Below are 27,326 nucleotides of genomic sequence, written 5' to 3' on the forward strand. Positions count from 1 at the left end.
GAGTTTTTTTTCCTTGACATTCAGACCCTGTCATCTGTCTCACAACCAGGCTGAACAGCTGTAACTCCACCTGCTTCAACATTTGATGGATGGCATAGACCAGATTCATCCTTGGTTTAATCCTGCTGAGATCAGTGGAATTACAGCAGCAGTGATACATTTGTCTCAGTCTATTTAACCATAGTAGGCAATTGCTTACTGTTTATTTAAACACACCAAAAAAAGTGTGTGTGTGGAGGGGGGTCTTTGATTTTTCAGTGCCTAAAAAATGTCCCCTCCTCATTGCATGGGAGAGCGTATTGGCTCAGAAAGGATCCCAGCCTAAAATAGGAATTAAATCCAAGACAGAAAGCTAGGAATGTCAGAGAAGGCTTTCAAAGGCATAAATGTGAGGTTGGGGGTTGAACCCAGATCCTCAACGGCATTTACATGCCTAAACTCTCAATCTGGGTTAATTCCCATTGATGTTCAATGCAGGCTTTGATCCTTTTAAAAACATTGTTTTTAGAGGTGTATTGTTTTATATTGCAAACTCATATAGTGCAATATACTGGGGCAGACAGGTGAGGAGGTGCAATAAGAGGCCAGTGAACTTTTGTATAGATATTATGTAGACAGTGTAATTTTCCTGGTTTTCTGGTATTAAATAAGCATTATTCAGGCACTTGTGAACAAATCTGACATCAGTGAGTTTCTCTCCTGCATGTGATTCACCGCCGTTGGAGAATATAAGAGGAATTAATGCTAAAGGCTGAGAACATCCTCATTTTGTGAAGACAGCTTCCCTACTTGAGCTGCCGAAGAGCATTCAGAGTGGAAAAACTTCCCCATCCTTTGGCTCAGATGATGATGAACCTGTGTGTCTCAAGAGCAAAGTCTTAAGGACAAGGCAGGCGACGTGGGATCCTCAGACAGGGCCCTACAGAGTGCTGTGCGTTCTGGACCCAATCCAGCAGAACACTTCAGCACGTGCTTAATTGTAACAGCTGACTCATGTATTTGGGGGCTTTGCTGATTTAAGACGACAGTTCCCTAGTTCGACAGATTGAGCCCTTATCCCAAATCTTTCATGATAATGGTCATCAGGTTATGCTCTTCTCTGAAAGCTATTTCTTTCCTTACATGCATGATTAAAAAAAAAGAGGCAATTCTGGCAATCTTGAAAACATCTTAAAAGATAGTGGGGTGTGTGGGTAATTCAAGGAGTGGCGAATAAGATAGTTTTGCTTTTCATAAGGAACAGAAAAAGAAGGCAGATGTGGGTAGGCAGACCAGTTACTTAATTGGCCATATAGGCCTAAATAAGATGAATAAACTTGTCTCTAAACACAAAATAAGGGGTGGCACGTCATCACAAATCCATATATCAATAGAGAACTAGCAGATGAAGGAAAGAGAGCCTTAGCAAGCCATCCTTTAATGAGTACAGATGGAGAAAAAGCCAAAACCACTGCTGACAGGGCAGGTACCACCTACAAACTCTCAGCATGCCATGCAGTTATAGGCTTAAAATACAAATGCTGTATTTTATACTACATTTTTTGCTGTGTAATCCTTTGTCACCAAATGCATCTCCCTGAACTTGCTCTTTCAACCGCAAATATTCCTTTGTCTCTGTCAGCTAGTTAACAGGAGGACTGGGAAAAAGAACAGGAGTACTTGTGGCACCTTAGAGACTAACAAATTTATTAGAGCATAAGCTTTCGTGGACTACAGCCCACTTCTTCGGATGCATATAGAGTGAAACATATATTGAGGAGATATATATGCACACATACAGAGAGCATGAACAGGTGGGAGTTGTCTTACCAACTCTGAGAGGCCAATTAAGTAAGAGAAAAAAAACTTTTGAAGTGATAATCAAGATAGCCCACTACAGACAGTTTGATAAGAAGTGTGAGAATACTTACAAGGGGAGATAGATTCAATGTTTGTAATGGCTCAGCCATTCCCCGTCCTTATTCAATCCTGAGTTGATTGTATCTAGTTTGCATATCAATTCCAGCTCAGTAGTCTCTCCTTGGAGTCTGTTTTTGAAGTTTTCTGTTGTAAGATACCCGCCCGCAGGTCTGTCATTGAATGGCCAGACAGGTTAAAGTGTTCTCCCACTGGTTTTTTAGTATTATGATTCCTGATGTCAGATTTGTGTCCATTAATTCTTTTGCGGAGAGACTGTCCAGACTGGGGTATTTTTGTCATTTCCCAGGTCAATTTTAGTTAGGTAATGGCAATAAGTGTTTTTGAGAGGATGTTTCAAGAGTATTTTAATGTCCAGCAATTAAACAAAGGCACATTTATTACCTAGTCTCAACACTACTTAGCTTTCTGTCACTCCTAAAAGAATTTTTCCATTGTTCCCAAAAGCTAATCAAATCTAATTCATTGCAAAGGAGTTAAAGCTGTGGCAGCCCTAAATCGATGTCTCTAATATGCCCCTATTAGTAGCTTTTAGATCTTAACATCTGTCTGTTGTTAATGATCAGAGTTGGTTAAATCATTGAGAAAAAATTCACACCATTTATCTCTTGATTGGTGGGGGGAAATCACAAATAATTATCTGATAAATATTATTCAACAGCTCTGTTTAAAATGGTTTCACAGCTTGGAACATATAGTCCTGGGGTTTTGTACTGATAACTTAATGGTGAATGAGAGGCTTTTGTAAAAACAAATTAAGAATTATTTCATATCCCAAATAAGAGAGGTAAATCCATAGCTAAAATAATGACACATTGTCACAAACTCATATGTTTGCTGGATTGGGACTCCAAGTGCTGTTTGTAGGAGAAATCTGGAATCAAACTCAGAACTTGTCAAGGAAATGTGATTTCCAAAGATCTTGTTTTAAAATGTATTTAATTTGTGCATTTTAAGCCCACAGCTAGTCTCTGGATGGAATGTGATGGTTAATATTTTTTTTTTCAAAACATTCAATTTCATCTTTAACATTTAATGGAGCCAGCTCTGCCCTGATTGTTATAATCATGTTGAAAGTCCATGCAAATTCAAGCCTCTCCCAGAGGAAAGGGCCTCAATACATATTGTTGATGCCTTTGAAGAAGAGATTGCTTTGAAGTGACGCTGTTCCTGAGCAACCGCCCAATGAACCCTAATGTAGAAGACAGGTTTCCAATTCCAAAGAAACTGCTTGTTGCAAAGATCATGGCCTAGAAGTTCCTTCTTGCTTTCCTTGTAGCCTCTTTGCCTACAACTATCTCAATCTGGATCAGACCATGAACGTATGCGAAGGAAGGGTGGCACTGGGGGAATTAGAAGTTAAAACATCGATTCCCCCCTTTGGACCACCTCTGAACGTTCCCAATTGTAAGAACAGAAACACTGTTTCTCAGATAGTTAAATATTCTCCCTTGAAACATTCCCTTTAATACTGTAAAAGATCAAAGATCATTAAGAGACTATGTAGGCTTAAAATAGCCTTCTGTAATACCCCACAATAAAGGAGCCTATAATCTCTAATAATATTAACTACGAAAGAAAATAACCTCTTCCTCCTGCTGGTAGAAATTCTATTACATGAGCCTAATTCAAGAAACTAAGTCTTGTTGCTGGAATTCTTGATCTTCCTCACCTCCACCCTCCCATACTATTAAATATACCCAGTTGTTCTGTCATGTCTAATATGATACTGTAAATTCTTTGAGCAGGGACCTCTCTCTTTCTACTTGTATTCGGCTCTATCACACCTTTAGGCACTGTAAAATAATGAATAGTAGTGATCATCTAGCGCTCACTTGCTCAGACTAGGTTCCTCCCTGTTCTGGAGAAATCTTCTTGTTCTTTTTATTTACACTTCTGTTCCGATTGAGGAAAATGTGTGAAATAATTTGGAACTGGTTGCTATGGGACCAATCCTGGAACATGGTCCAAAGAGATCTTAAAGCTGCCCGAAGTGTGCAGTAGGGATTCCGTTGGCCTGTGGGAATCCTCAGTTGGTATAAAGCTGATGGGTCTGGGGATTCCCTTGGAGTGGAGCAATCCTCAGATAGTTTACAGCTAGACTAGCTGGTTCTATGCCAGGGCCCGCAGGCCTCCCCAAGTACGGGGCAAGACCTAAATGCAGTGTGCTCCAATGAACCTTGGGGGCTATTACAAGCTGATGCAACTTAGAGCAGCCCTTGGTTTTTTTTAATTTGTGCTGGAGGCCCCACTGGAGAACAGTGCAAGCTTGAAGGTGGTTTAGAGCAGAGGATTTAGCCCTGTGAGTGTAGGGCCTAAACCTGCATTCCTTACTTGGGTAAAACTCCCAATGAAATCAATGCTTGTAGAAATCACCGCTTGAACTGTACGCCCGCTGGGAAGGGCGAGAGCCTTCTTGCAGATCTGCAGTGTTGTTGGCACTATATACGAGAATTAATAATGAACTAGGGGGATTTCCTTGTTCACAACTGCAAATATTTAAAAGACTTTCCATTATGAAAAGGTGGTAGATCTTAGCACATCTCCAATAGACAAATGCATTTCCTAACTAGCAGCACTTACGTTGCTCACCCTCGTGTCCCATACCACATCCATCCATCCTCTCTGTATTACGGCTTTCAGCATGATCTGAGTAGCCATTGCTATTACGAATTTTATAATCAAACATGCATGTTCAGAAACACAACTTGAAAAAGAAGCAGCCCCGTTAAATGAATTAACTTCTCTCAGCGATTTTAGACCTTGTCCCCACTAATCAGATGGAGACTGGGCCAACAAAGGGCATTTTTATGAGGGTTGAGTACTCTCTGAGAGCGTTAAATGCAAAATACTGGCTCCGAATGGAAGAATCTAAACTACAAACGCTACAGAATCTAAAGACCTGCAGCATCACGTTTGGGGGAGTCCACACTTAAAAATGTAGATTGACCTAGCTACGTCGCTCAGGGTTATGAAAAGTTTTGTGCCTTGTGCGACATAGTGAGGTCAACCAAACCTCCAATGTAGGCGCAGCTAGGTCAATGGAAGAATACTTCTGTAGGCCAAGCTACCAGCCCTCAGAGAGGTGGATTAACTACATTGATGGAAAAACTCCTTCTGTCAATATAGAAAGCATCTTCACTACTCTGCCACAGTATGTACCCATTGTGATTTTTGTTTCAGCTTTTTGCCTTTGCTTTCTGTGGCTCTGAAAAGTAAAAGCCCTTCTACACTGTGCTGCCCATTTTTATTTCCTTTGAACTCTTGTTAAAAGTCAGGACTGGAACTTCACTCGACATTAGCTAAAATAAATTTGTCCTGCACATTTCAGGGTAAATTTTCAAATTATGCTGCAAGGATTCAGCTGTGCCGTTCCAGCTGATATTATTAGGAGTTGTGCAGCTGAAATTCACTGCAGGGAATTTTCCCCTTAATGGCTGATGTTCAATTGAATAGAGCAGACATCACACTGGAATTCTTCTTACAAAAGAATTTTTCACTAAACTAAAACAAGAGTTGGCAGTAAGCAGACACAGCCAAAGGGAAGAGATGTACATCAAGTTCCAGTACGACAGGTTCACATCAAGACACCCACAGACGCCTGACTTGGTTTTTTTTTTTTTTTTTTTGAATGCAAATGTCATTGGTGACACATTGATGTTTCATGCTATGGAAGCTGTATAACTGGAGGCAATCACCAAAGAGTATATTTGAAAAGAAACAACAAAATGTTTCTGTCAATTCCCGATGAACAGATTGTCTACAGGAGTGAGCATCTCTCAGACTTCAGGAGGCAAAACAGTGCCGCAGCTCTGCTCAGGCCCTGTAAGGAAGGAAATACAACACCACACACATTGAATAGGTGGACTGAGATACATTCATCCTAGCACTTTTCATAGAAGTTCTAACATTACATATGATAGGTGAAAGTGAAGAAGGCAGCGTGAGTAGGCAGCACCCTCATTTTCAACATTCTACTTTCAGACTAGCGACAATTTAGACCAAGAAAACAGATCAGCTTTGAGTCAGATATCACACTGCATAATGCCAGTTAGGGACCGATTCTGCCCCCCACTCCAGCCACTGTTCACCTCTCCAGCAGTGTATAGGGCCCAGAAAGAAGCTACAAGTGTTGGGAGAATTGCTCGGGTACAAGAGCTATAACAGGCTAATATCTGAGGCCCTATATACCCCTCTCAAAGCCCTCAGAGAAAGGTGGAGTAGTGTAGCACTCAGTGCTGTGAAGGATTATGTTGCGCAATCCATAGACAGCCTTAAACAGGGAGGTTGCTGTGGGCTATACTCACTGCTATATAGTAACCTCAAATCTGCCCTCTCTCTCCCTGGAATGCACCTTCTCTGTTGTGCCTCCCTGTCCCAGATCACTGCATGAGTTCATTGCTATTCCTATATGCAAATTTATACCAGAAACTGACCAATGCCGACAATCACACTATTAGTAGATTACACCTATTTCATTCTGAAGGATCCCAAAGTGCTAAACTTATAGTCGTTAGTCACCCCACAATGAAATGGCGCAAGCTTTCTACACTAGCAACACTATCCAATAATCTTTAGGTAGGGAAGTGAAGAAGAATGTATCCAGTTGAAACTACAGCAGGAATCTAGGAAGGCAGAATGTAATGACCCAGCGTGAAAGGAGACTGGATCTAGCACCCCCTGGTGTTACAAAAAGTGTCAGGGGATTTTAATTGAGCCCATGTGTTCCAGGCTTTAGTGTTACATATTATCAAAAGATGCTGGGTAAAATTTTCACAGCCAGATTTTTAGAGGTATATAATCACTTAAAGATGCCTATAGGTGCCTAGCGGGATTTTCCTAAAGATCCTAGGTGTTTTTTAAAATCCCACTAGGTGTCTGTCTGCATATTCAGGCATCTAAATTCCTTTAAAAAACCATCCCTAAGTGAGTGAGGAGACTAATTCCTATTTTCAAAAGTGACATTGGCATTTAAAGCTCAGATCCTCAAAGCTATTTAAACACCTAGCTCCCACTGATTTTTAGACTGATTTCAGTGGGAGTTAGGTGCCTATATACCTTCAAGGACCTGGGTACCTAAGTCACCTTTGAAAATGGCACTTAGGCACTTTTGAAAATTTTACCCAATACCATTAAGCACAGAACACCTGAGCATCAATCTGAGAGACTAATACAATGATTATTCAGAGGAAAGACTATCACTGACTGAGTCATGTGACTAATATGATTTCCTGCAGTAACCTGATCTCACATCTATAAACTGACCAGGTCCACTTAAACAGCATAATTTCACACTGCAATTTACCCCTCACCGATCAATGTCCATTAACTGCAAAGTATTCCCTGAAGCAGGCCAGAGTGCTACTGGCTTCTACAATATTATAGCAGTGTGATTCTACCCATTACCTGCCCGTCGGAATATCCCCTGAAGTTAGGGTATTGCTTTTCCTAGGTCGCGGGTCCACTCGACCTGGGCTGGAGATCACCAAAAGGTCCTGAAGGCTGAACTGGTGACAAGTAGTTTTTTGGAATACTGTTTGAGCACTCTGAAGTTTCGTTTGTCTCTTGTCTGTGGAGTTTCTGCTACTCAGATGAATTCTCCTGGAGTGGAAAGCACTTTCTGTGTAAACAAAAGTCCGATTTATATTCTGCAATCAATACGCACCCCAGACCTCTTTTCCTAGAGTCTATGGCTATGTATCTGAATCTGAGATACAAAGGGAGAAGAGATAGAGGGACAGAGTGTAAGAATACTATAGGGGCAGATCTACTGTATTCTTACACACAGACTTGTGGGTATGCTAAGATTTCCTTCTGTGTTGTAATAACCATGTACGTTTGAGGCACACTGGGGCTTTCACCCTGTGTTTCCACAGAGATGCACTAGGCACTTAGATGATAGAATACAAATGTGCTCCATGAAGATGACACTCACGTGTTCTATAGATGAGAGGAGGGTGGTGGCAAAAAGGGAATATTAGGGCCTTCTCCCCCGGTGTGAAACTGAGTTTGCTGAAGAATTCTGACACCAAGATAGGTTTCTTTTCTATTTCAGGCTCTAACAAGTTTTTGTATGGTCTATGGACTTTTGGGTATGAGGTCAAGTTCTCCCTGACATAGGGCTGGAGTTGCTCTCTCTGGCATCCAAATGGCACCAAGTTCTGAGTGACTGTGCTGTCACAGTAAACCACGTCAGTTGCTGTTGTGATTGCAGTCCGAGGTTGAGCCAATGTTGGGAAAGGTTTTGAAGAAGAATGAATTGGATTATCTGATACTCTGGAACAATCCACTGGTGTTTGGAGCTGGAGGGAAAAATCAGAAAGATCGAGTTAGTGAGGGGCAGGAGTCAGATTGAGCCTGGTGGTAACTAGGACCAAAACTTTTCTAGTGGCCCCAGCAGTTTCTACTGGATTTGAAATTTGATTATTATTTAAAAAAACGAAAGGCCTGATTCTCTTTTATGCTAATACCCCCTTTACATTACTGTAGTGGAGCTTAGGAGCTACAAAGGGGGCAGAAATACCCCAGTTTATGGGGGTTCCCAGGCCAGTGCAGATCTGTCTCTATAGGAGAGAGGCAGTGAAGTGGGCACACTGGAGGAGGGAAGGGACAGTCTTAGCATACTGCTCTCCATATATTATCACCGTCACAGGACCCAAATGGGGCTGCTGTGGCCAGAGCATGGGTTGGAGAATCCTCGAGGTTGCTATGTTTATGCTGGAGGCTAGGCAGGCTAACAGCTGTTCCAAGGTTCTGGGGCGTGTACTGCCTTAAAGTCATGTTTGCACCCACTTCCATTCCTTTGTGAAGCATAGGCTTGGAGAAACAGAGATTCAAGGTCTACATTTTTAACTCTTATGATTGAGGAGATAACGTCTTGAGTCTTCAGAAAAAAATGAGAATGAGTCTTCAGAAAAAAAAGAAGAAAAATTAGTAAGCTGTAAACTATCCCATTAACCTCAGTGGGGTGCTCCCTTGCTCATGAAACTATATGGTGGCCACCTTGACAGCATTAAGGAATGATTCAACTACCATCTCAGCAGGTGCAAATGACAGTTGAATATACTTTTGGAAGAAAAATTTGTAAGCTGTAAACTATCCCATTAACCTCAATGGGGTGCTGACTTTGTACTCTAATGATGATAATTTAAATGTCAACATTAACCATTTCATTGCTGCTGATTTTAGTAGCAACACTTAGCTATTCTGGGACTGTGGGAGGATCTTGAAATTGTGGGTGGATCTGGCTTGGACACTACCACCACATTTTTTGTCCCGCTCTGACGTCTGACTTATCTGATCATTGCTGACAAGGACTGATTGTGTAGCTACTGTGTAAACAGAATGGGCAGTATATTGATCCTGTTGTTTAATATAATAGAGTAGTTTCCATTAGAATTATACCCTTTGTAGAATAACAGAATTATAGAAATGCAGGGCTGGAAGGGACCTCAAGAGGTCATCAAGTCCAGCCCCCTGCACTGAGGCAAGACCAAGTAAATCTAAATCACCTCAGACAGATGTTTGCCCAACCAGTTCTTTAAAACCTCCAGTGATGGGCATTCCATAACCTCCCTTGGAAGCCTATTCAAGAACTTAACTCTCTTTATAGTTAGAAAGTTTTTCCTAATATCTAATTTAAATCCACCTTGCTGCAGATTAAGCCCATTACTACTTGTCCTAGCAAAAGTAGACTTGGAAAACAGTTGATCACCATCCTCTTTATAACAGCCCTTAACATATTTGAAGACTTATCAGATCCCGCCTCAGTCTTCTTTTCTCAAGGCTAAACAAGCCCAGGTTTTTTATCAAAGTTAGGCTGACTAGTCTATAATTCCCCGGTTCCTCTTTGTTCCCCTTTTTAAAGGTAGGTACTATGTTTGCCCTGCTCCAGTCCTCTGGGATCTCATCCATCCTCTGTGATTTCTCAAAGATAATTGCTAACAGTTCTGATATTGCTTAAACTTGTTCCTTAAGTATCATATGATGATTTTCATCAGGATCGTATGACTTGAATTTATCTAATTTACCTAAATATTCTTTAATCTGTTCTCTCTCTATTTTGGCAGTCCTTCTCCCCTGTTAATATTAATTGAGTTGAGCACGTGCTCACATTAACCTCTTCAGTGAGCCTGAAGCAAAGTAGGCAATAGACAGTTTGTAGGCTGGTTCTGGGGCCCACATTAAGTGTCATTTCCAGTCTGAGATGGATGTTTGAATGGACTGGAGATAGAAATATAGGCAAACTACTACAAATACGTACTTACAAGTGTTCTGCTACTTACTATTAATCTGATGTCCATATCTGCTGCAGAGTGATGACCATGTACTGTGCAGTCCCTCAGGTCACGGTTGGAGTTGTACTGGTCCAGGGCACTAGTTGAGTTCTGCACTGTCAAGTTTGGCATGGAGCTACAGTGCTGTACCGCTTGTTTTTCAGGTGCATTTGAATACTCGTGAGCGTTGGGGTGCTCTTTTGGTGGGATGCTTGATTCCCCATTAACCAATTCTTTTTTTGTTTCTTTTTCACCTGAGAAACTGTGAAGCAGGAGACGAGCGCCAGGTCCTGACTCTGAACAAAGATAATGCTGAGAATGGAAAAAAATAAATTAAATCTCATATGAATAAAGAGCAACACTGTTGCCAGAAGAGCCAGGGCCAGTTTCCTGGTGCAAATGGCACAAAAGGGCCATATTCTGGCCGTAAATGGCCAGTGGAGAATTCCCCTTATGGAGGGGAACTCTCCATTTGTATAAGCCTAGGGGAGGCATGTCCATTGCCAGATGACCCCTCACTAATCTGGTATAGGTGAGCTGCTGAGGGAAGGAGGAAATATTTTGGTGGTGTGGCACAGCAGAGCTCCACTGCATCAATCCTCCACTGGCATAAAGTCCTTAGAGATTTTATGCCAGAAATAAAGTTAGAGAAACACACAGGCCACACTAATTGATGCTGTAACCACACCCCTGGTGGACCTCCTCAGTGTCGGGCTGACCCCAGAGACAGGGGAGAATTGAGCACCAGTTATCTTGTCTTCAGCAGTGTTTTGAGAAAACACTTCTGATGTCTGACAAAAGGTGACAACCAGATCTAGGTGATAATATTTGCTTATAGGATGCACATATTTGCCTACATGAAAAGACTGTAGATTATTAGCCTGGGGTCTCTCACCTGCTTGAGTGGAGAAAATTGAAAGTTTGTGAACACCAGTGGAGTCTTTTTATATATAATATGTCCATCACCATTATTATCCCATCTCATTAGTTTTCTTGTGCATGTTCTATTTCTGACCTTCAGGCTTCTATTCCCCATGCCCAAGAAGCAGGAGAATTAGTGAAAAATCAACGGAATCTTCCCAAATCATACCTGTCTTAATCCTTGTGCTGTAGCTGCCCTGCTCGCTAACTTCTGTTTGAAAGTCTTTATCTTCTCAGATCCAGACTCCCCCAGCAGCTCTATCTTCTTCTCTCGCAAATGGGCTGTTTTTTGCTCATGCTTCATTCGCAGCTCCTGTAGCTGCTGTCTGTAGATAAAGATACAAATGGGTCCTAACAGTTCTAAAATAGTTCTGATGATACCAGTCCCACTGACTGGATCTTGGCTACAAATTCTGCCTTATATGGAACAAGTCTGGTCAGATCTAGAGGCAACATGATTCAGAGTATTGAGCTCTGCGCTGAACTCAGGAACTCTGGAATTCTAATCCTGGCTTTGACATGGATTTGTGAGCAAGTCACTTAACCTTTGTGTGTCCATTTTACCACCTGTCAGATTAGGATTGATAATACTCATTTACCTATCTGACAGGGCCATCTCAAAGAACCATCAGTTAATGTAAAGTGCCATATAAGTGATGGGTATTATTATTTAACACGAATTCAGAATGCATCCTCCACCCTACCTAATAAAAACTGAGCTGGAAATCCTCCTTACCTGGCATGTTCTTCTCGTGCCCTGGAAGCTGCAGTCTCCTGAAAGAGTGAATTGTTGTGCTGGAAAAACTTATCATATTTGTCCAAATCAGATTTGGGGTAAATTCTGCGAAAACCACCTATGTTTTTCTCCTCATATTTCTCAGCTTGTTTCAACCAAGTGGCCTGGCAGTTCCTATACTCCTCAGCCCTGAAAAAAAAAAAAATTCAGGTATAACCATTAACAAATCATGTGGGATCCAGGCTTGGTACTAGGAACTTATGTTGCTATAACTACATTGTTCACATCCCTGAGCAACGCAGTTATACCGACTTGACTCCCAGTCGATGGGAGGGCTTCTCCCATTGACATGGGCCTGGTCTACACTGTGGGGGGGGGAAATACTTAGATCTACTTATCGCAGTGTCTTCACTGGGGTAAGTCGACGGCTGATGCTCTCCCGTCGACTCCACCTGCGCCTCTCGCCCTGGTGGAGTACCGGAGTCGACGGGACAGCGCTCGGCGGTCAATTTATCGCGTCTAGACTAGCCGCGATAAATCTACCCTCCCTGGATCAATCGCTGCCCGTTGATCCAGCGGGTAATGTAGACAAGCCTGTAGCTACCACCTCTCCGGGAGGTGGAGTACCTACACCGACAGGAGAAGCCTTCCCTTCAGCATAGGTAGCATCTTCACTGAAGCGCTACTGCAGCGCAGCTGCAGCATTTTAAGTGTAGCAAAGTCCTCGGAGAAATCTCCAGAGCAGGAGTTATTTTCATTTCACACTGTAATTGCATCCCTAATCCTGTCATCTTAGTTTTGGTGAAATGTAGAATGGTTCTCATGTATCTTCCTACATAACTTGTAACATACATTTAAAGATTATCTGCAAAGGAAAAAAAATGAGCTTGTCTTTCTGGTTTCCCTACGGTTGTTAACGAGGGCCTGAAATTTTATTTTATTTTTTGCTTGCTTTTTACATTAAAAATACGGGAACTGTCTAGGCTGGAAGACTCTATGATGACTAAAGAACGAGTGAAATGATGCCATCAGAGCAGCCAAGAAAGTGAAAGATGAGCTATCAAGAGGGGAAGGAATTTTTGGTCAGGTTATTTTTGTTACTTTAAACGAATTGTTCAATGAAATGTTAATTAACATTTTGAATAAAGGAAGATTTTGTTAAGCATTCAGCACCCTCGCTTTTTCGATTCAGTTGTGAAGAGCTTATTATAAACAGCCCTTACAAATCCCAGTGGCGCTCCAACAAAGCCAGGAAAGACCAGACTTTATATTCCTGGTATTTTTAAGGCTAAAAAAACAGGAAAGAAAAAACCTTTAAAAATATCTGTGCAGGCCATCTGTATACACCATGAAGAAGCAAAAAAAAAAAGGGGGTAATAAACTAATTAAAAAACATTCTTTGCAGGTCACCTTAAAATTATGGCTTACATAATCTGAGGAAATTAGATGAAGCTGTATGAGAACACACCTGGTCTCTCGAGAACGGCATTGCTTCAGGAGTCTCTCCTTTCCTCGCCGTTTCTCTTCATCTAGGATTTTTCTCTTGTCACAGGCCCCTAAATTTATCAGAACCAAAGTGTCATACAGCAACTGGTCCTTCACTTCTTTGTCTAACCAGGAGTCAGTGGTGAAGCTTGGAGAGTGGTTCACCTGAAACAACAACAAGAATGTCATCTATTTGCTGCAGTTGAGATCCAATGGAAATTACAACTCAGGACATTAAACTAATCTGAAATCTAGATTACTGGGGATTCCAGTCAAAATCTAGTGTTGGCAAGGATCCTTGCAAGACTTCAATGTATGATACAGGTGTATAGTAGGATTCCCTGGGTCAAATTCAGAAGTGACATAATGGGTGGGATAGATTTGGCAGAAAACAGATGCAAGTGACAGAGTGATGTAGCTTGAATCAATTTAGTATTCAGTGCAAGATCAGTAACTTATATTAATTTGATACGCAGTGAGGACCAAATTCAGGCTCTGGTATTAGCAGGTGCAGCTCCCATTGAGATTAATGGATAACCCTGGAAGATTCCTTTGTTCAAAGAACTGAAGAGTAAGGCTGTCCTCACGAGTTAGGATTCCCACATGCAGGAACAGATTTAAATTTCAAGGCTACAGATCAATGTGACTGTCTGTGGGAATGACTATTATTAGCTTATCTGTAGTCTCACCCCCTCTGCTGGTCACCCATCAGCTTTCCAAGCTGATGGAATAATGTAGGAGATGCTACAGGATGGACTTTTGTTAGGAGATCTAGAGAAACGAAAAAGGCAAAAATCGGTGTTAAGGAAGAGGCTGGTGATAGCAACTCATTTGGTTGAATTTGGCCCCACAGGAAGGGAAGGGTGAAAAAGGATACCAGTTCATGGTATGGATATGTTATGAGATCTAAGAGACTTTTGCTGTGGTTCTTACCTCAAGCAACCAGGGTTTGAGTTTGTGATCCAACAGAATATCAAATCCTAATATTTCAAAGCAAGCGCTACCCACAGTGTGGTTGGGGAAGCAAGTGTGATAGTTATGTTTGATAATAGGATGTGCTGATATCAGGGTTTTAATAATAACATCTTCTATATCCAGCCACATCTGGTCGGTATCATAGCCATGCTTCTGCATGTACTTATTAAAGGTGGAGAGCTTCCTATGAAGAAAAAAAGTAAGTTGGTAGCCCATATTAATGGCAAATCAGTTCAGAGTAAGCATTTTTCTGTATGTTTCCATGCTGCTTAAGTTAAGCATAGAAATTTGGGCATCATGGAGATCCACATACCCGCAGAAAAAAAATAAGGATTAACAGAACAAATTGTTAGTCAAACTCTTGCATAGATCAATGTAAGTGCTTCTCAGACAGTGAGGATGGGAGACACACTAATACGTAGGTTCTCAACCAAGCATACTATGAATGTCAGTAAAGTGTGTCCTGCCTGCCTTTCTATTGCTAATAGGGACGGGGAGAGGATCCCAGATATATGGGAAAGGATTCCCTGTATGAAAAAGAAGAACCACTGTCCTAATTAACCTCTTGCTCTTAGGATAGTTCTATGCTTGAAAATTGTATTAGTACAGCTACGTCTGTTGCGGGGGGGGGGGGGGGATTTTTAATTATATAGTTATACTAATATAAGCCCTAGTGTGGACATAGTTATACTGGTACAAAGATGCCTTATACTAGTATAATTATTCCCCTTATAATAAAATATATATATATATATATATATATATATGGAGATATACCTATCTAATAGAACTGGAAGGGACCTTGAAAGGTCATCAAGTCCAGTCCCCTGCCTTCACTAGCAGGACCAATTTTTTTTGCCCCAAATCCCTAAATGGCCCCCTCAAGGATTGAACTCACAACCCTGGGTTTAGCGGGCCAGTGCTCAAACCACTGAGCTATCCCTCCCCCTTCCTGAATGTGAATAGCTATACCAGCATAAAGCATCTTTATACCAATAGAACTGTGTCCATACTAGGGGGGCTATACTGCTTTAACTATATTGGTATAGTCAGAGCAGTACAACTTTCATGTGTAGACAAGGCTTTAGGATAGGAAATGGAAAGAAGACATACACTATTGGACAGTGACCAAGGCATTGCTCCAAGTCAATTCATTCTACTGGAGCCTTTCTGGCACCAACAGAGCACTGCAGAAGAAACATTGGCACTGCTGGAGTTGCTGCAGCTATTGGCAAAGAGCAATACTGCTAAGAAGAAACTGATAGCACTGAAGTCCTAGTGCAATGGACAGGGTACTGTGTAGAAACAGCTAGAAACATGATTTAGAAGAAAAGAAAAATAGAGGAAGACTGGGAGAAAAATGTGGGCAAGAGGGGAAAAACCTGACTGATCATTATATATAGATTTATCTACATTAGATAGCCAAACATAACCACCAAGGACAATAAACAGAGTGATGGAATCCAGAAGCACCAGTTGCAACAAATGCATTGGTATTTCCAATTTGAAGGAGAGTTCACTTTTTTCTCTCCTGCATCTGGCCTCTCACTGTTACTCATCTGACTTTCTTTAAATGATTTATATAACTAATGACACAAAATACACTGTTCACTGGCTGCATGGAAAGAAATATTTCTTAAACATATATGAAAAAAGTGTGGAAATGCATATGAAGATTCATGAGAACAGACTAGCATCACTTGGCTGTGATTAATGTTCTCTCCCTCTTACCTCTTACTTCCAGAATCTTCATCTCGGACAAAATTAGTACTGTGCTTGTTAATGGAATAATTAGTCAGGTGCATGCAGACATCCTCCTGCAAATAAACGAGTGGGTTATAGGGTGAGAGAGACAACTGCCTTCTTCACACTCCCTGTACATGATGATAACTGGTCACACTACTTAATGCAGAAAATTTTTTAAGTGCAAGCCATTTAATAGCAGTACTTATCTCATCACTCTAATGAGCCCAACACAATCTTAAAGTCATTTAAATGGGACCACTTGCATGAGTAAAGTCATTGTGATATGTAAGTGTTTGCAGGATCAGCCCCTAACTGCCCAGAAACTATTATGTAGTGTTACTGTGTGCTGTTAAACTCTAGCTATATTCTACCACAGAGGTGGCTGCATTTCAGTGGTGGGTGAGATGATTCATCTATAACCTTACCCATGTCACTTTGATGAAGTGAGGCTTAATTATTATTGTTTGTGAAGGGCGTGCAGATCCTCAGATTAAAGGTATTGTAGCAGTCCAAAGCATTATTGTTTCTCTGTGCCACTACATTTCAACAGCTACTTCCTGTTGTTATGAATTTGAATGGTGTTAATTTATGTTAACAGGGTTCTTTACTCACCAGATTGCTGTGTGAGGGATCAGAGTAGGCTGATGTAGCAAAGCGTGCAAGGCCCTCATTATAGACAAATATCCTCAGAGGGTCACATGATGTCACCAGCACATAAATCCTCAGATCAAACTTAAAACGATCAATAATAAAAGGCTGGAAAAGAGAAGACGAAACTGAGTTGCTTATAGTTTGTTTGAAGTACAAGAAGAACATTAGTAACTCATTAACTCAAGGCTGAGGTGATGAAAATAGCTGCACAGTCCCACCTACAAGCTGAAAAAACAAAACCAAGACATGCAAACCTTATAACAATACTTAGCACATATACATCACCTTCCTTCTTCAAAGTGCTAGGCCGATATTCAGTAATTAAGCCTTACAGCATCCTTTGGGAGATAACAACACTTCCTTATCTATCTCCATTTTAGAAATTGGGAAACTATCTAGGTTAAGACATTCCATCCAAATAAGGGTAATTGCAAACCTTATGCAGAGCATGATCATTTTAATAAGATCACATCATTAGAACTAGTCATGGACACTTAATAGATCTAGGTGTTCTTAATATGGTTATATAGCATCCAGTAGAATGGGCCCTAATTCTGTTTGTGGTCCTGAGTTCTACTATAATGCAAACAACAATTTACATGTACCCCAGTATCCTGTATATAATCAATTCTTGCTAGAGTACCTTCCTCTTATAAATCATGTTTCTTATAGTTATTCAAATATTGGGAAATTAGGGAAGATAAAAACAATAATGTATTCTATGGTACTGAGGACAGCCGCAACACTATAATAATAATGAAACTAATCCATCATAGAGTTCTTTACATGTTCTGAGCATTGAACAAACTCATTAATTGTCACATAGACCCTATGAGGTAGATAGGCTTCCCCCCATTTTAAAGGTGGGGAAACAGACCCGGAACAGTGATTTGCTGAAAGCCGCACAGTGAGTCAGACCAAGAGCAGATATAAAACCCAGAAGTTCTGAATCCCAGCTCTCCAGACCATGCTTTATCTCTCTTAAAAATCAGTAATAAAGAATAATAATGAAACATATCAGCGTAAAAACGTAGGTTCTGGTATTAACATTATAGGCAGGGCCGGCTCCAGCTTCTTTGCTGCCCCAAGCGGCGAAGCGAAGAGGAAAAAAAAAAAAAAAAAGATAAAGCCGATCGGCGGCACTTCGGTGGCAGCTCAATCGTGCCGCTTCCTTCTTCGGCGGCAATTCGGCAGCGGGTCCTTCGCTCCCTCTCTTCCCCTTCAGCGGCAGCTCAAAGAGAAAGAGAGGGACTGAGGGACCCGCCGCCGAATTGCCGCTGAAGACCCAGACGTGCTGCCCTTTTCCATTGGCCGCCCCAAGCACCTGCTTCCTTCGCTGGTGCCTGGAGCCGGCCCTGATTATAGGTGTCCCAAAGACACAGGAGATCTTGGAGGCTTGAATGTGGATGTTCGCTATGAAGAGAGGGTAATGCCAAGATGTCAACCAAAAGATTCTTGAGTAAGATAGGTTATAAACAGGTTTGTGGGACTGGGTACAAACAATCCCTTCACTCTCTCCTCCAGTTGGGCCTACGAAAATATTGTGTATCTTTGAGAGCTAACTTACTCTACAGCAGGAAGGAGATTTCCCTCATCCAGTTAGGTTCACCCAGCAAAGGTGAATTAGTTTATATAAAAAGCTTATTCAAAAATTACTTAGGAACCCAATGGCACACAAAAGAGGGATTATTTCAATGGGCATGTATTCAAAGGCAATGACTGCTGTTTATGACCGGCTGATCACAGGCAAGCAAGGCTGAACTGAATTAAACTCTGGTTTAATGACAGAACAGTAGTCTTGGTATGTGGAATAGGGAGATTACCCTTGAGATGTAGAGCTGGCAGATCATATCCTCTCCGGGTTTTATGTCTTTCACAGATCTGGTGATGAAGATGCCTCTCCCCTGACAGCCAGAGTCGGGCTTACAGATATATGTCTTATGTTTCCTTGATCTGCTATAGGTCTGCAAATCTCCGTAGCTATAGGGAAGGAAAGAAAGAAAGAATTACATGATTCTGAGGTTTGATGTCTCACAGCCTACCAATGCTAGAAATGTTTTGGCAGACAAATGCAAATGTTTACAGAACCAGTGATCACAAAGGAAAAAAATCTCTCTCCCCAGACCAAGGAATACAACCTGTTCTCTAGCTCTCAGTAAACCTTTATTTCCAGTAGACGCAAATTTGGAGTGAATCACACAGTCTTATGGGAATGATCCCTTTTTTGATTTTTAGAGAAAAGAGACTTTTAATATGATGTAGAAATCATCTCCTCTTCCAACAAGGGAAGATACCTCATCCCATTGAGTAATACAGCAATGGACTTCATCCAGAAAGTAAAAGGAATTTTATTCCATTCACTGCCAAGGGGCTTGCATCGCCAATTAACACACTCCTGCTGCATTCAGCTCAAAGCGACATCATTCTACTCTGAAAATGTTCCTCGTCTTTTTCCATTACTCTGGGTAAAGAAGAGAGCAGAAAGATAATGGGTTTGATTCTCTTCTTACTTGCTCAAGTTTTACTTTGGGGCATCTTCATGGAGCGCTAAGAAGTTTCTCTCAATTTACACTGGTGTAAGAGGAAACTCAGGCCCAGAGTAAGGAAGGCTGACATAAAGGATGAGAGGAAAAAGTGAGGGTGATGGTGAAGAGAAGCAAGACGAGGAAAATCAATCAGTAAACATTGTCAGGAAGACTCACTCAGCAGGAAGACACCAGGTCCTGGGAAAGAAGTTAAATTCTTTTGGAAAGAGCTTTAGCATCCTGGCCATGTTCCTGGCCAGCAGATCCTTCCTACAGATTTCACTCATCCCAGGGAAGTGGTTGATTTTCTGGAAAGAAGTCCAGAGAAAAGGCGTAATAATCAGCATCTTCCTGGCCTCTCGCTCATTTGCAGTGGGGGGAAAAAAGTAATAATTTAATATCCTCTCCACCTCACAGAGCTGAGTACCTGGTAACTTTTCATGTCCATTACCCGATCCAGTGAGACTGAATAGTCTGTCCAATAGAGGTTCCACTCATCATTCTCACCTGCTTCCCGTAAGCCATACTGCTGAGCAGCCCGACGCACTGCATCGTAAGAAAAGAAACAGTTTCAATCATACTAGAAATGTAGACTTTAGAAAATTCTGTTTGGACTCAGAAGGAGATATTGAACCGTGGTTCAGTTATACCACTCAACTCAGCCATCTATAGACCCCAATTCCACTTTGAGTGGCAGCTTCCAGTCCTCTAATCTCTATGGATATGCTGCCCCCAAATCATCCATTTTCTCTGACAAATTGGCCAGTCACTGGTGACTACTGAACAAGTTGACCTCTCCAGTATGCTGCTAGAAACTTCACACTAGCTAGCAAAAATTGCGAGATGGAGTAAGCTTGTGTTGTTGTTGCATTGGTCTTTCTGACTAATGGTGAAAAGCAGAACTTCTTGAAATAAAAACATGAAATGATTCATTTTATGTGGAATGGAGCCATTTGAACTGGTTCCCCATGTTCCAAATCCATGACAAGAATTCAAATCTTGCACTGGCAAAAGTTCATGGATATGAATCCTTGCCTAACTTCAGTCATGATGAGGGAAACGTATTTGATGATCACAAGCTAGTCCCTGTAGACAATTCAGCATCATTAGCAGACTATGCTTGGGGAGGGCGAGTAATAAAACACCAGGGATGCTGTGGGTCAATAATGAGATACGCTGGGAGAGCTATGTGGTGCCAAATGTGTGATATAACAGGAATGCTGTGGGTCAGGAATGAGTTTCACTAGTAGGGGAATCTTGAACAATGCTTGCCCAGACTGCATGAGGTTTCTAAATGATGCTTTCATTAGGGCATGTTCATAAGCACTAAAATTCAGTTAACAAGTCACATGACAAAATAAATTTAATTTTAAACTGAGCTCTTTTTCTTAAGAGCAAATTAAAACGTACCCCTCTTTACATGAATCGACTGGGTCACAATTCTTTGGCTTACCTTCTACATTTGGGAAAGATGAGAAAGATACTCACCACTCTCATACTTGCAGTTGGTCAGACTTATCACAGGTCATCTGGAAAAAAAATTAAAAAAGCAGAAAGACAGAGGCATACAGACAAGGACCAGTTTACGCTTTATGGGGAAGCCCTGGGAACTTTACAGTTGTACTTCCATAAATTTATGTAAAGCATTATCTAAATGTTCATCTGATAGGCTATTCACCAGGATTGATCACTGTTTTTTTGCTCAGTGGTCACTTAGAAAATTATTTGCTGGAGACAAACCAAATAACTACGCATCTAGAAAGAGAATTCAGTGATGAGCACTACAGAAATGCCTGTAAAGATAAAATAAAAATACTAGAATACCAGAATACTAGAAAAACAGTAGTTATGGAACCAATGTGACTAAGTTTATAGGAAGAGCACTCTTTCAGTTACAGTGCGAGAAAAAGATATGGCAGTTACTCAACAAGACTGGTTATTTAGGAATCAACCTATGAATGGGATTCCCCAAAGTCATGAGCCAAAGGCCAAGTGATCAAAGGGCGAATGGGGATTAACAGAAAATATTTATGCTCAGAGATTGTACATGTTCTTCTCCTGGGCTATTCTGCAACCCTTACTAGCATATCCATTTCACATCAGAACGAGAGCTCCACTGAACTATGTTCTTTCCATGAACACTAGTGTATAACTATTATTACTATTATTTATTATGGTAGTAACTATTACCTGTTAGGTTCTTTCTATACATTCAAGAAAAGGCAGTCCCTCCTCTGAGTAGCTGACAGCCTACAAAACTTAAAATCATCACTTTTTCTGAACACCAGAACACTTTCATTTCCCCTCCACTCCAGCACAACACTTATCTATCCCTCTCACTACAAAAATCCTGTGTTCCTCCCCTTCTGCATAGCACCACTCTGAACACCCTGTTCTTCAACATCTCTTCCCCCCCCCCCCCCCCGTTACCCTCCTCTATTTTCAGTAGCTCAACTATAAACATATTCTGCCCTCTTCAGGACTTTTACAGCCCTTTCAATAGTTATTTCTAACCTCTTTCTCTTTCTTTTCTTTTTCATGGATATGTTATGATCTTGAATTCTTCTTTTCTTCTCTTCACACTCCATTGTATCCTGGTCTATGGTATCCAAGGCATTATCTTCTCTTTCTAGTTCTCTTGGTAAAAAGTCTAGTTCAGTTACATCTTTCTCATCCGACTCTTCTGTTTCCTGCTCTACTTCTTCAAAGGATCCATATTTTTGCAGTATAGCTGATGCCATCATCCTGTGGAAACATCCACAACAGACCAGAAGAAAAGTGAACAGTGTACAGGGATGAGCAACAGTTCCATCAACCTTTTCGTGGATCCAGCTGCTTCCTCAAATACAGCTGATAAAACAGAATAATGGATAACTCCCTGCATATTCCCAAGTTAGGAAGAGAGATGTTCATCCCCTCCTCATGAGTCCACCCTCCATGCCTCTCTCCCAATTCGGACAGGATCAGAAGAAATATATGTATGTACCTATATATGTATCTGCTTTTATCAATAGTGATTCCCATCTGAATGGTATCTCTGCACAGGGAAATATATTTGTCTGATGCTGACGAATATTTCTAAACTCCTGCTATCTGTGATATTATGCTAATAGAACATCAGGAAGCTGTCTTGGTGCGGGTCCTTAGTGTTACTGCAAGAAACTACAGTGGAAGGATTTCCATTATTACATACAAAGAACTGAATGAAGCAGGGGACCTGTGGAAAAAATTGAATATGATCATGTAATTAAAGACTTTATTGTAATGCATATGCACAAGGGAGGTGAATTAGGACACAGCCTAATGTTGAGCGCTTGACTGTGCAACTTTAATAATGTTCCTTTAATGTAGTTTTGTGTATGTGATTTTTGAGGTTTTTAAAAAAAAAAACTGAAAAAACAATTTCCATCATGTGGCAGCATATTGACATCCATATGGGTTATCAGCATTGTTGCAACCTTTAGCCCCACCACACGGATCTTTGCCATTTGAGCTAACAAGTAACTGTCATCCTCTATGTGAACCAGTGCTAGAGGGGAATGGAACACTTTGCCGGTGGGTTTCAAATATGTTTGAAAAGATTGACAGGATTTATTAACAAGGGCAAAACGACATGTTTTGCATTAGCCTCGTTCTTGGAAATGCCTGTAAAGTGTTGGCTGAATTTTATTGTTTTTAATTCAGCCTGAGGCAGATACCCAGAATGGAAAATTTCAGCCTAAATGGTTAAAGTTTGGCAAAGTTATAAGCAACTGAAAACAGAGTCTTATAATGGGAAATGTTGAGCAACCTTAATAATATGTGGGACTACCAGGAGCGGCACCAGGGTTTTTGCCGCCCTAGTCGGCAGCGCTCCTCCACAGTAATCGGCGGCAGCTCCTCCTCTGAAGCTGCGTTCTCGGCGGCAGGGATCCCTCCGCTCCGGGTCTTCAGGGCACTTCGGCGGCAGGTCCCGGAGCAAGTGAAGGACCCGCCGCCGAATTTCCACCGAAAACCCGGAGCAGAAGAAGCCCCTCACCGCCGAAATTCCGCAGAGGGCGGCAAAATGCCACCCCCCCACATCCTGCTGCCCTAGGCGACTGCCTAGGGTCGCCTAGTGGAAGCGCCGGCCCTGGGTACTACCAGCCTGCCTATAATACAAGGGGATTAAGTGCAGAGAGCATATGAATGATTAAATTTGTATGTATTTTTAAAGTGCTCAGATTTAATCATCTAAATACTATTAGTAGCACAACCAAATCTATAATTAAAAAAACATGTTTCACTTTTAATTTGATAGTATCTCTTTAAATGTTAACCTTAATCTATTTACAAAATTTGACCTGGATTTCTAGCTCCTGTGCCCAGAATGAACATTGGGTTCCCACCAACTCTGGCCACAGCATGGAGAAGAAATAGCATGTTACAGTTTTTATCTAGTAGTCGTCTCTGGGGTAAGGGAGTCACAGACAGACAAAATAACAGACACAAATCCCAATTGATGAAAGAGTGAAATATGCCACATATACATGGAGGGCCTGATTCTAAACTCACATTGATGTAAAGCAGAAGTTACTCCACTGAAGTCAACAGAACTACATTGGAGTAAAACTGATGGGGGCTGTCCATAAATTACATAATACGTATTTTGGTGATTTTCAAAACCCACCCATCCCCTTGTAACACTGCAACAAACACTCTGTCATGCAAAATTAAGGACCACCAACCCACTAATATATTATGTTATGTTATTTATGGGCACCCTCATGTAAGCGAGATCAGAATTAGGACCAATATCTTCAAGACGTTTGTGTGTTTCAGTATAACTGGTTAGATCTGGCTTTCCACTATAGATCATTATAGCTTCTGTCAAGTTAGAGAACCCTGAATATTGTTTTTTGTATTGTCTCACATTTTAAAAAATAGAGCTTTTCAAAGGAAAGTGTAAAATGTATCTTAATGATCCTAGATCAGTACAGTTCTTTTGAATTTTTTTATTTATTTATTTTAGATAATATAAATGCAGTAGCTTTTTGGCAAGACAAAGCGTGGTATAAGCCCCAATCCTGGAAGATTAACCACATGGACTGACCCACAAGCAAAGGCACAATTCAATAATTAGCAATCTTTCACAAAAGAGAAACTACGATTCAATCGTTCCCCCAAAAATTCCAATGGAAACAGGCTTTTAATTTAAACATAAAAGATAAGCAAATGTTCCACTGCAAACTTTACAACTATTGCAGCTATATGCTACTGAACAAATAAAATAAAAAAATGAAATTGACTGCAAAATAAATGCAAAAAGGAAACAGTGAAGAATAAATTAGATATAAATATTCTTTTCATTTTTATAATCTAAAGTGTTGCCAGTAACACAGGTGAGGAATTTCTATATAATTCCTGTGTTACTGGCAACACCTTAGATTAAAAATATTATTAAATTTGATATACGGTAAATTCTTTTCAACTGACATTGTCCCTGTAACACACTGATTCATCCCTGCTGTAACTCCCTTGAGCCTTGTCTACATCAGACTTTTCTGTCAAAAAATTCGCACTGGTACTATATCTGGTGCAGTACCATTGCATAACAAACGGCAGTACTAGTGCAAACCAGGGGCCACTGGTATTTTTACGGTCATGTATTTAAGACTTGAACAGGGTCATAATCATAAGACGTAGCCAGGGTCATAAGACATCAAAAATGCCTATGGCCATAGAAGTCACGTCTACTCTAGCACTTTTACTACAGCTACCACTGGTGCAGTTAAACCAGTATTAACAATTGGCAAATTTTGGCAAAACCCCTAGTGCAGACAGCCTTAAAGTCCCTGGTATTACACCAGGGTTGAATTTGGTCCACCAGCTTAAGTTGTAAAGGAAGGATTTCTAAAACCATTACTAATCATACTCTAAAAAAACCAGGAGTACTTGTGGCACCTTAGAGACTAACAAATTAACACGGCTGCTACTCTGAAAACTAATCATACTTTGTTTTGAGGGCTCGTGATGACATCAATGTTTGCAGGACAAATACACAACATTGAACTCTTGGAAGGTAATTGAAGAAACTGATCCTGATCCTCCACTGCTTTGAATCTTGTGTAGTCATTCACATCTGCGCAAAGTGGATGAAAGATGCTACCACCAGCGAGTGAATGATTTGGTAGAATTATACATTCATTTCACACTTTTTGCATAGATGCAAATGATGACACCAAGTGAAAAGGAGTAGAGATGCCAGGCCCCTGAATTTAAAATGTGTCAGGAAATGTTATTGTATTTGTAACATACAGTCTTTTTTTCTTATTTATATATAGAGTATAACTGATTGAATCAAACTATTTTTTAAAACATTTTATATCCAGGCCTTTTTTACTCCAATCCAAAGACTACTGTAATCAATTGGAGCCCTTCTATTTCTTTCAGTGGGCTTTTGACAGAGTCCGCATGCCACACTCATCTCTGAGGTATCTGAACATACACACATAATTCAGGATGATTATTATGGGTACATATTTACATATTTTCTCCTAGCATCCCAATTTTTTAATTCTGCATTGCTCACGCAGAACCACCACCTGCTTGGTGGAGAGTAGATTAAACTGAAGCTACAGATTCTTCAAGCAGCAACTTGCAAACTTACTTTTAGACATTTTATTATGAATAATGTAATTTATAAATGGCTTTTAGTTCACTTCTGCCTAATCAGACAGTGGGGGTGTTTCACCAGAACCATAGTGAAATCTGTGTCGATAATACAAGATTACCTATCAGTCACTGCACAACATGGATAAACTATTGAACAATATATGTCCTTGTTTACCCTCTGTCTCATCTCCTCAGGAGAGGAGTCTGAAGAATGGGAAGGGGAAATATTGTTGGGTAAAGAAGTGGGACTAGAGACAGAGGGCATGAGGGAGTGACTGAGTATAAACAACAGGCACTGGGTTCAAGGAAAGAACAGTGATACCCAGTAAGACTTGCACGAACAAAGACACATAGGCCTTCGCAGTTTCTGAACACTTATGTGGCCCTCAGCAAGCAGTCCCAGACAACAAATGGATAGAGCAAGGGCAAGACATAGTCAGATACTGTGTTGCATACACAGCCACCCTGTCTAGGGGAGACAAGGGGTTTTTAGTACAATATTTATAATGTCCCTACTGTCTGCAGTGCCCACCATATTACTACCTTTGCTAGGGAGCACTGCTCTCCTTCCTCCACCCCTATCCTGACAACAACACTGTCCACCAGAGGTCACCAGTCAGAGGAATTGGTAAGGGGACAATTCAAATCTGGCAGCAGTAAGGAAAGCAACAATAATGACGAGGTACTATTCCCAGAAGAGGGGAAAAGAAGAAAAAGTAAGGGATTGCTTCCTGTCACTCCTCACTCTTGCAGCGGGGTGGGCCTGTGGGCTCCCTCCAACCCTGCTCCAGTACTGGGGGGCAATGGGAGAGCTCTGCATCAGGGTGGGCTCTGCGCAGGGGAAAATATAGAGGAATCTGCACAGGGGGAAATGGGGGGGCAGCCCTGCACTAGGGCTGGAGGGATGCTCAGGTGGGGGCTGTGCACTGGGGAGACGGGGGGGGGGAGTCCTGCACTAGGGCTAGGGCCAGAGGGACGCTGAGGTGGGGGCTGTGCACTGGGGAGACATGGGGGGGGCTCTGCACTAGGGCCGGAGGGATGCTCAGGTGGAGGCTGTGCGCTGGGGAGACATGGGGGGGCTCTGCACTGGGGCTAGGGCCGGAGGGATGCTGAGGTGGGGGCTGCGTGCACTGGGGAGACATGGGGGGGGCTCTGCACTGGGGCTAGGGCCAGAGGGACGCTGAGGTGGGGGCTGTGCACTGGGGAGACATGGGGGGGGCTCTGCACTAGGGCCGGAGGGATGCTCAGGTGGAGGCTGTGCGCTGGGGAGACATGGGGGGGCTCTGCACTGGGGCTAGGGCCGGAGGGACGCTGAGGTGGGGGCTGCGTGCACTGGAGGATAATGGGAGGTTCCCCGCTCTTACCTGACCCTGCTCCCTTCCTCTCCTCCTCATGCCCCAACTCTCCTCCGCCTCACCCCGTAACGCTCTCAACCAACCTGCACCCTCCCCCCGCCTACCC

General features: G+C 41.6%; 1 protein-coding gene across 2 annotated transcripts; it reads right to left on the reverse strand.

Moving 5' to 3' along the window:
* Positions 1 to 2,839: 2,839 nt before the first annotated feature.
* TTLL6 (tubulin tyrosine ligase like 6) lies at positions 2,840 to 27,326 on the reverse strand. 2 transcript variants are annotated; one of them, XM_024100731.3, is made up of 16 exons: positions 27,230 to 27,326; positions 21,747 to 21,977; positions 20,721 to 20,761; positions 19,660 to 19,778; positions 19,410 to 19,540; positions 18,531 to 18,687; positions 16,669 to 16,812; positions 16,042 to 16,127; positions 14,269 to 14,494; positions 13,319 to 13,500; positions 11,851 to 12,039; positions 11,284 to 11,440; positions 10,203 to 10,505; positions 7,853 to 8,219; positions 7,324 to 7,537; positions 2,840 to 5,740 (listed from the first exon to the last, which is right to left on the reverse strand). In XM_024100731.3, exons 4-16 carry the CDS (start codon positions 19,678 to 19,680, stop codon positions 5,734 to 5,736), a joined length of 2,184 nt encoding a protein of 727 aa, XP_023956499.2. In that variant the 5' UTR covers positions 19,681 to 19,778; positions 20,721 to 20,761; positions 21,747 to 21,977; positions 27,230 to 27,326; the 3' UTR covers positions 2,840 to 5,733. The 2 variants fall into 2 exon arrangements, with proteins under 2 accessions (XP_023956499.2, XP_065433524.1); XM_065577452.1 differs by having other exon boundaries at positions 20,721 to 20,758; positions 27,230 to 27,320.

This window comes from Chrysemys picta, chromosome 24 (genome assembly GCF_011386835.1).
Source record: "Chrysemys picta bellii isolate R12L10 chromosome 24, ASM1138683v2, whole genome shotgun sequence".
In the NCBI taxonomy this organism is placed as follows: domain Eukaryota; kingdom Metazoa; phylum Chordata; order Testudines; family Emydidae; genus Chrysemys; species Chrysemys picta.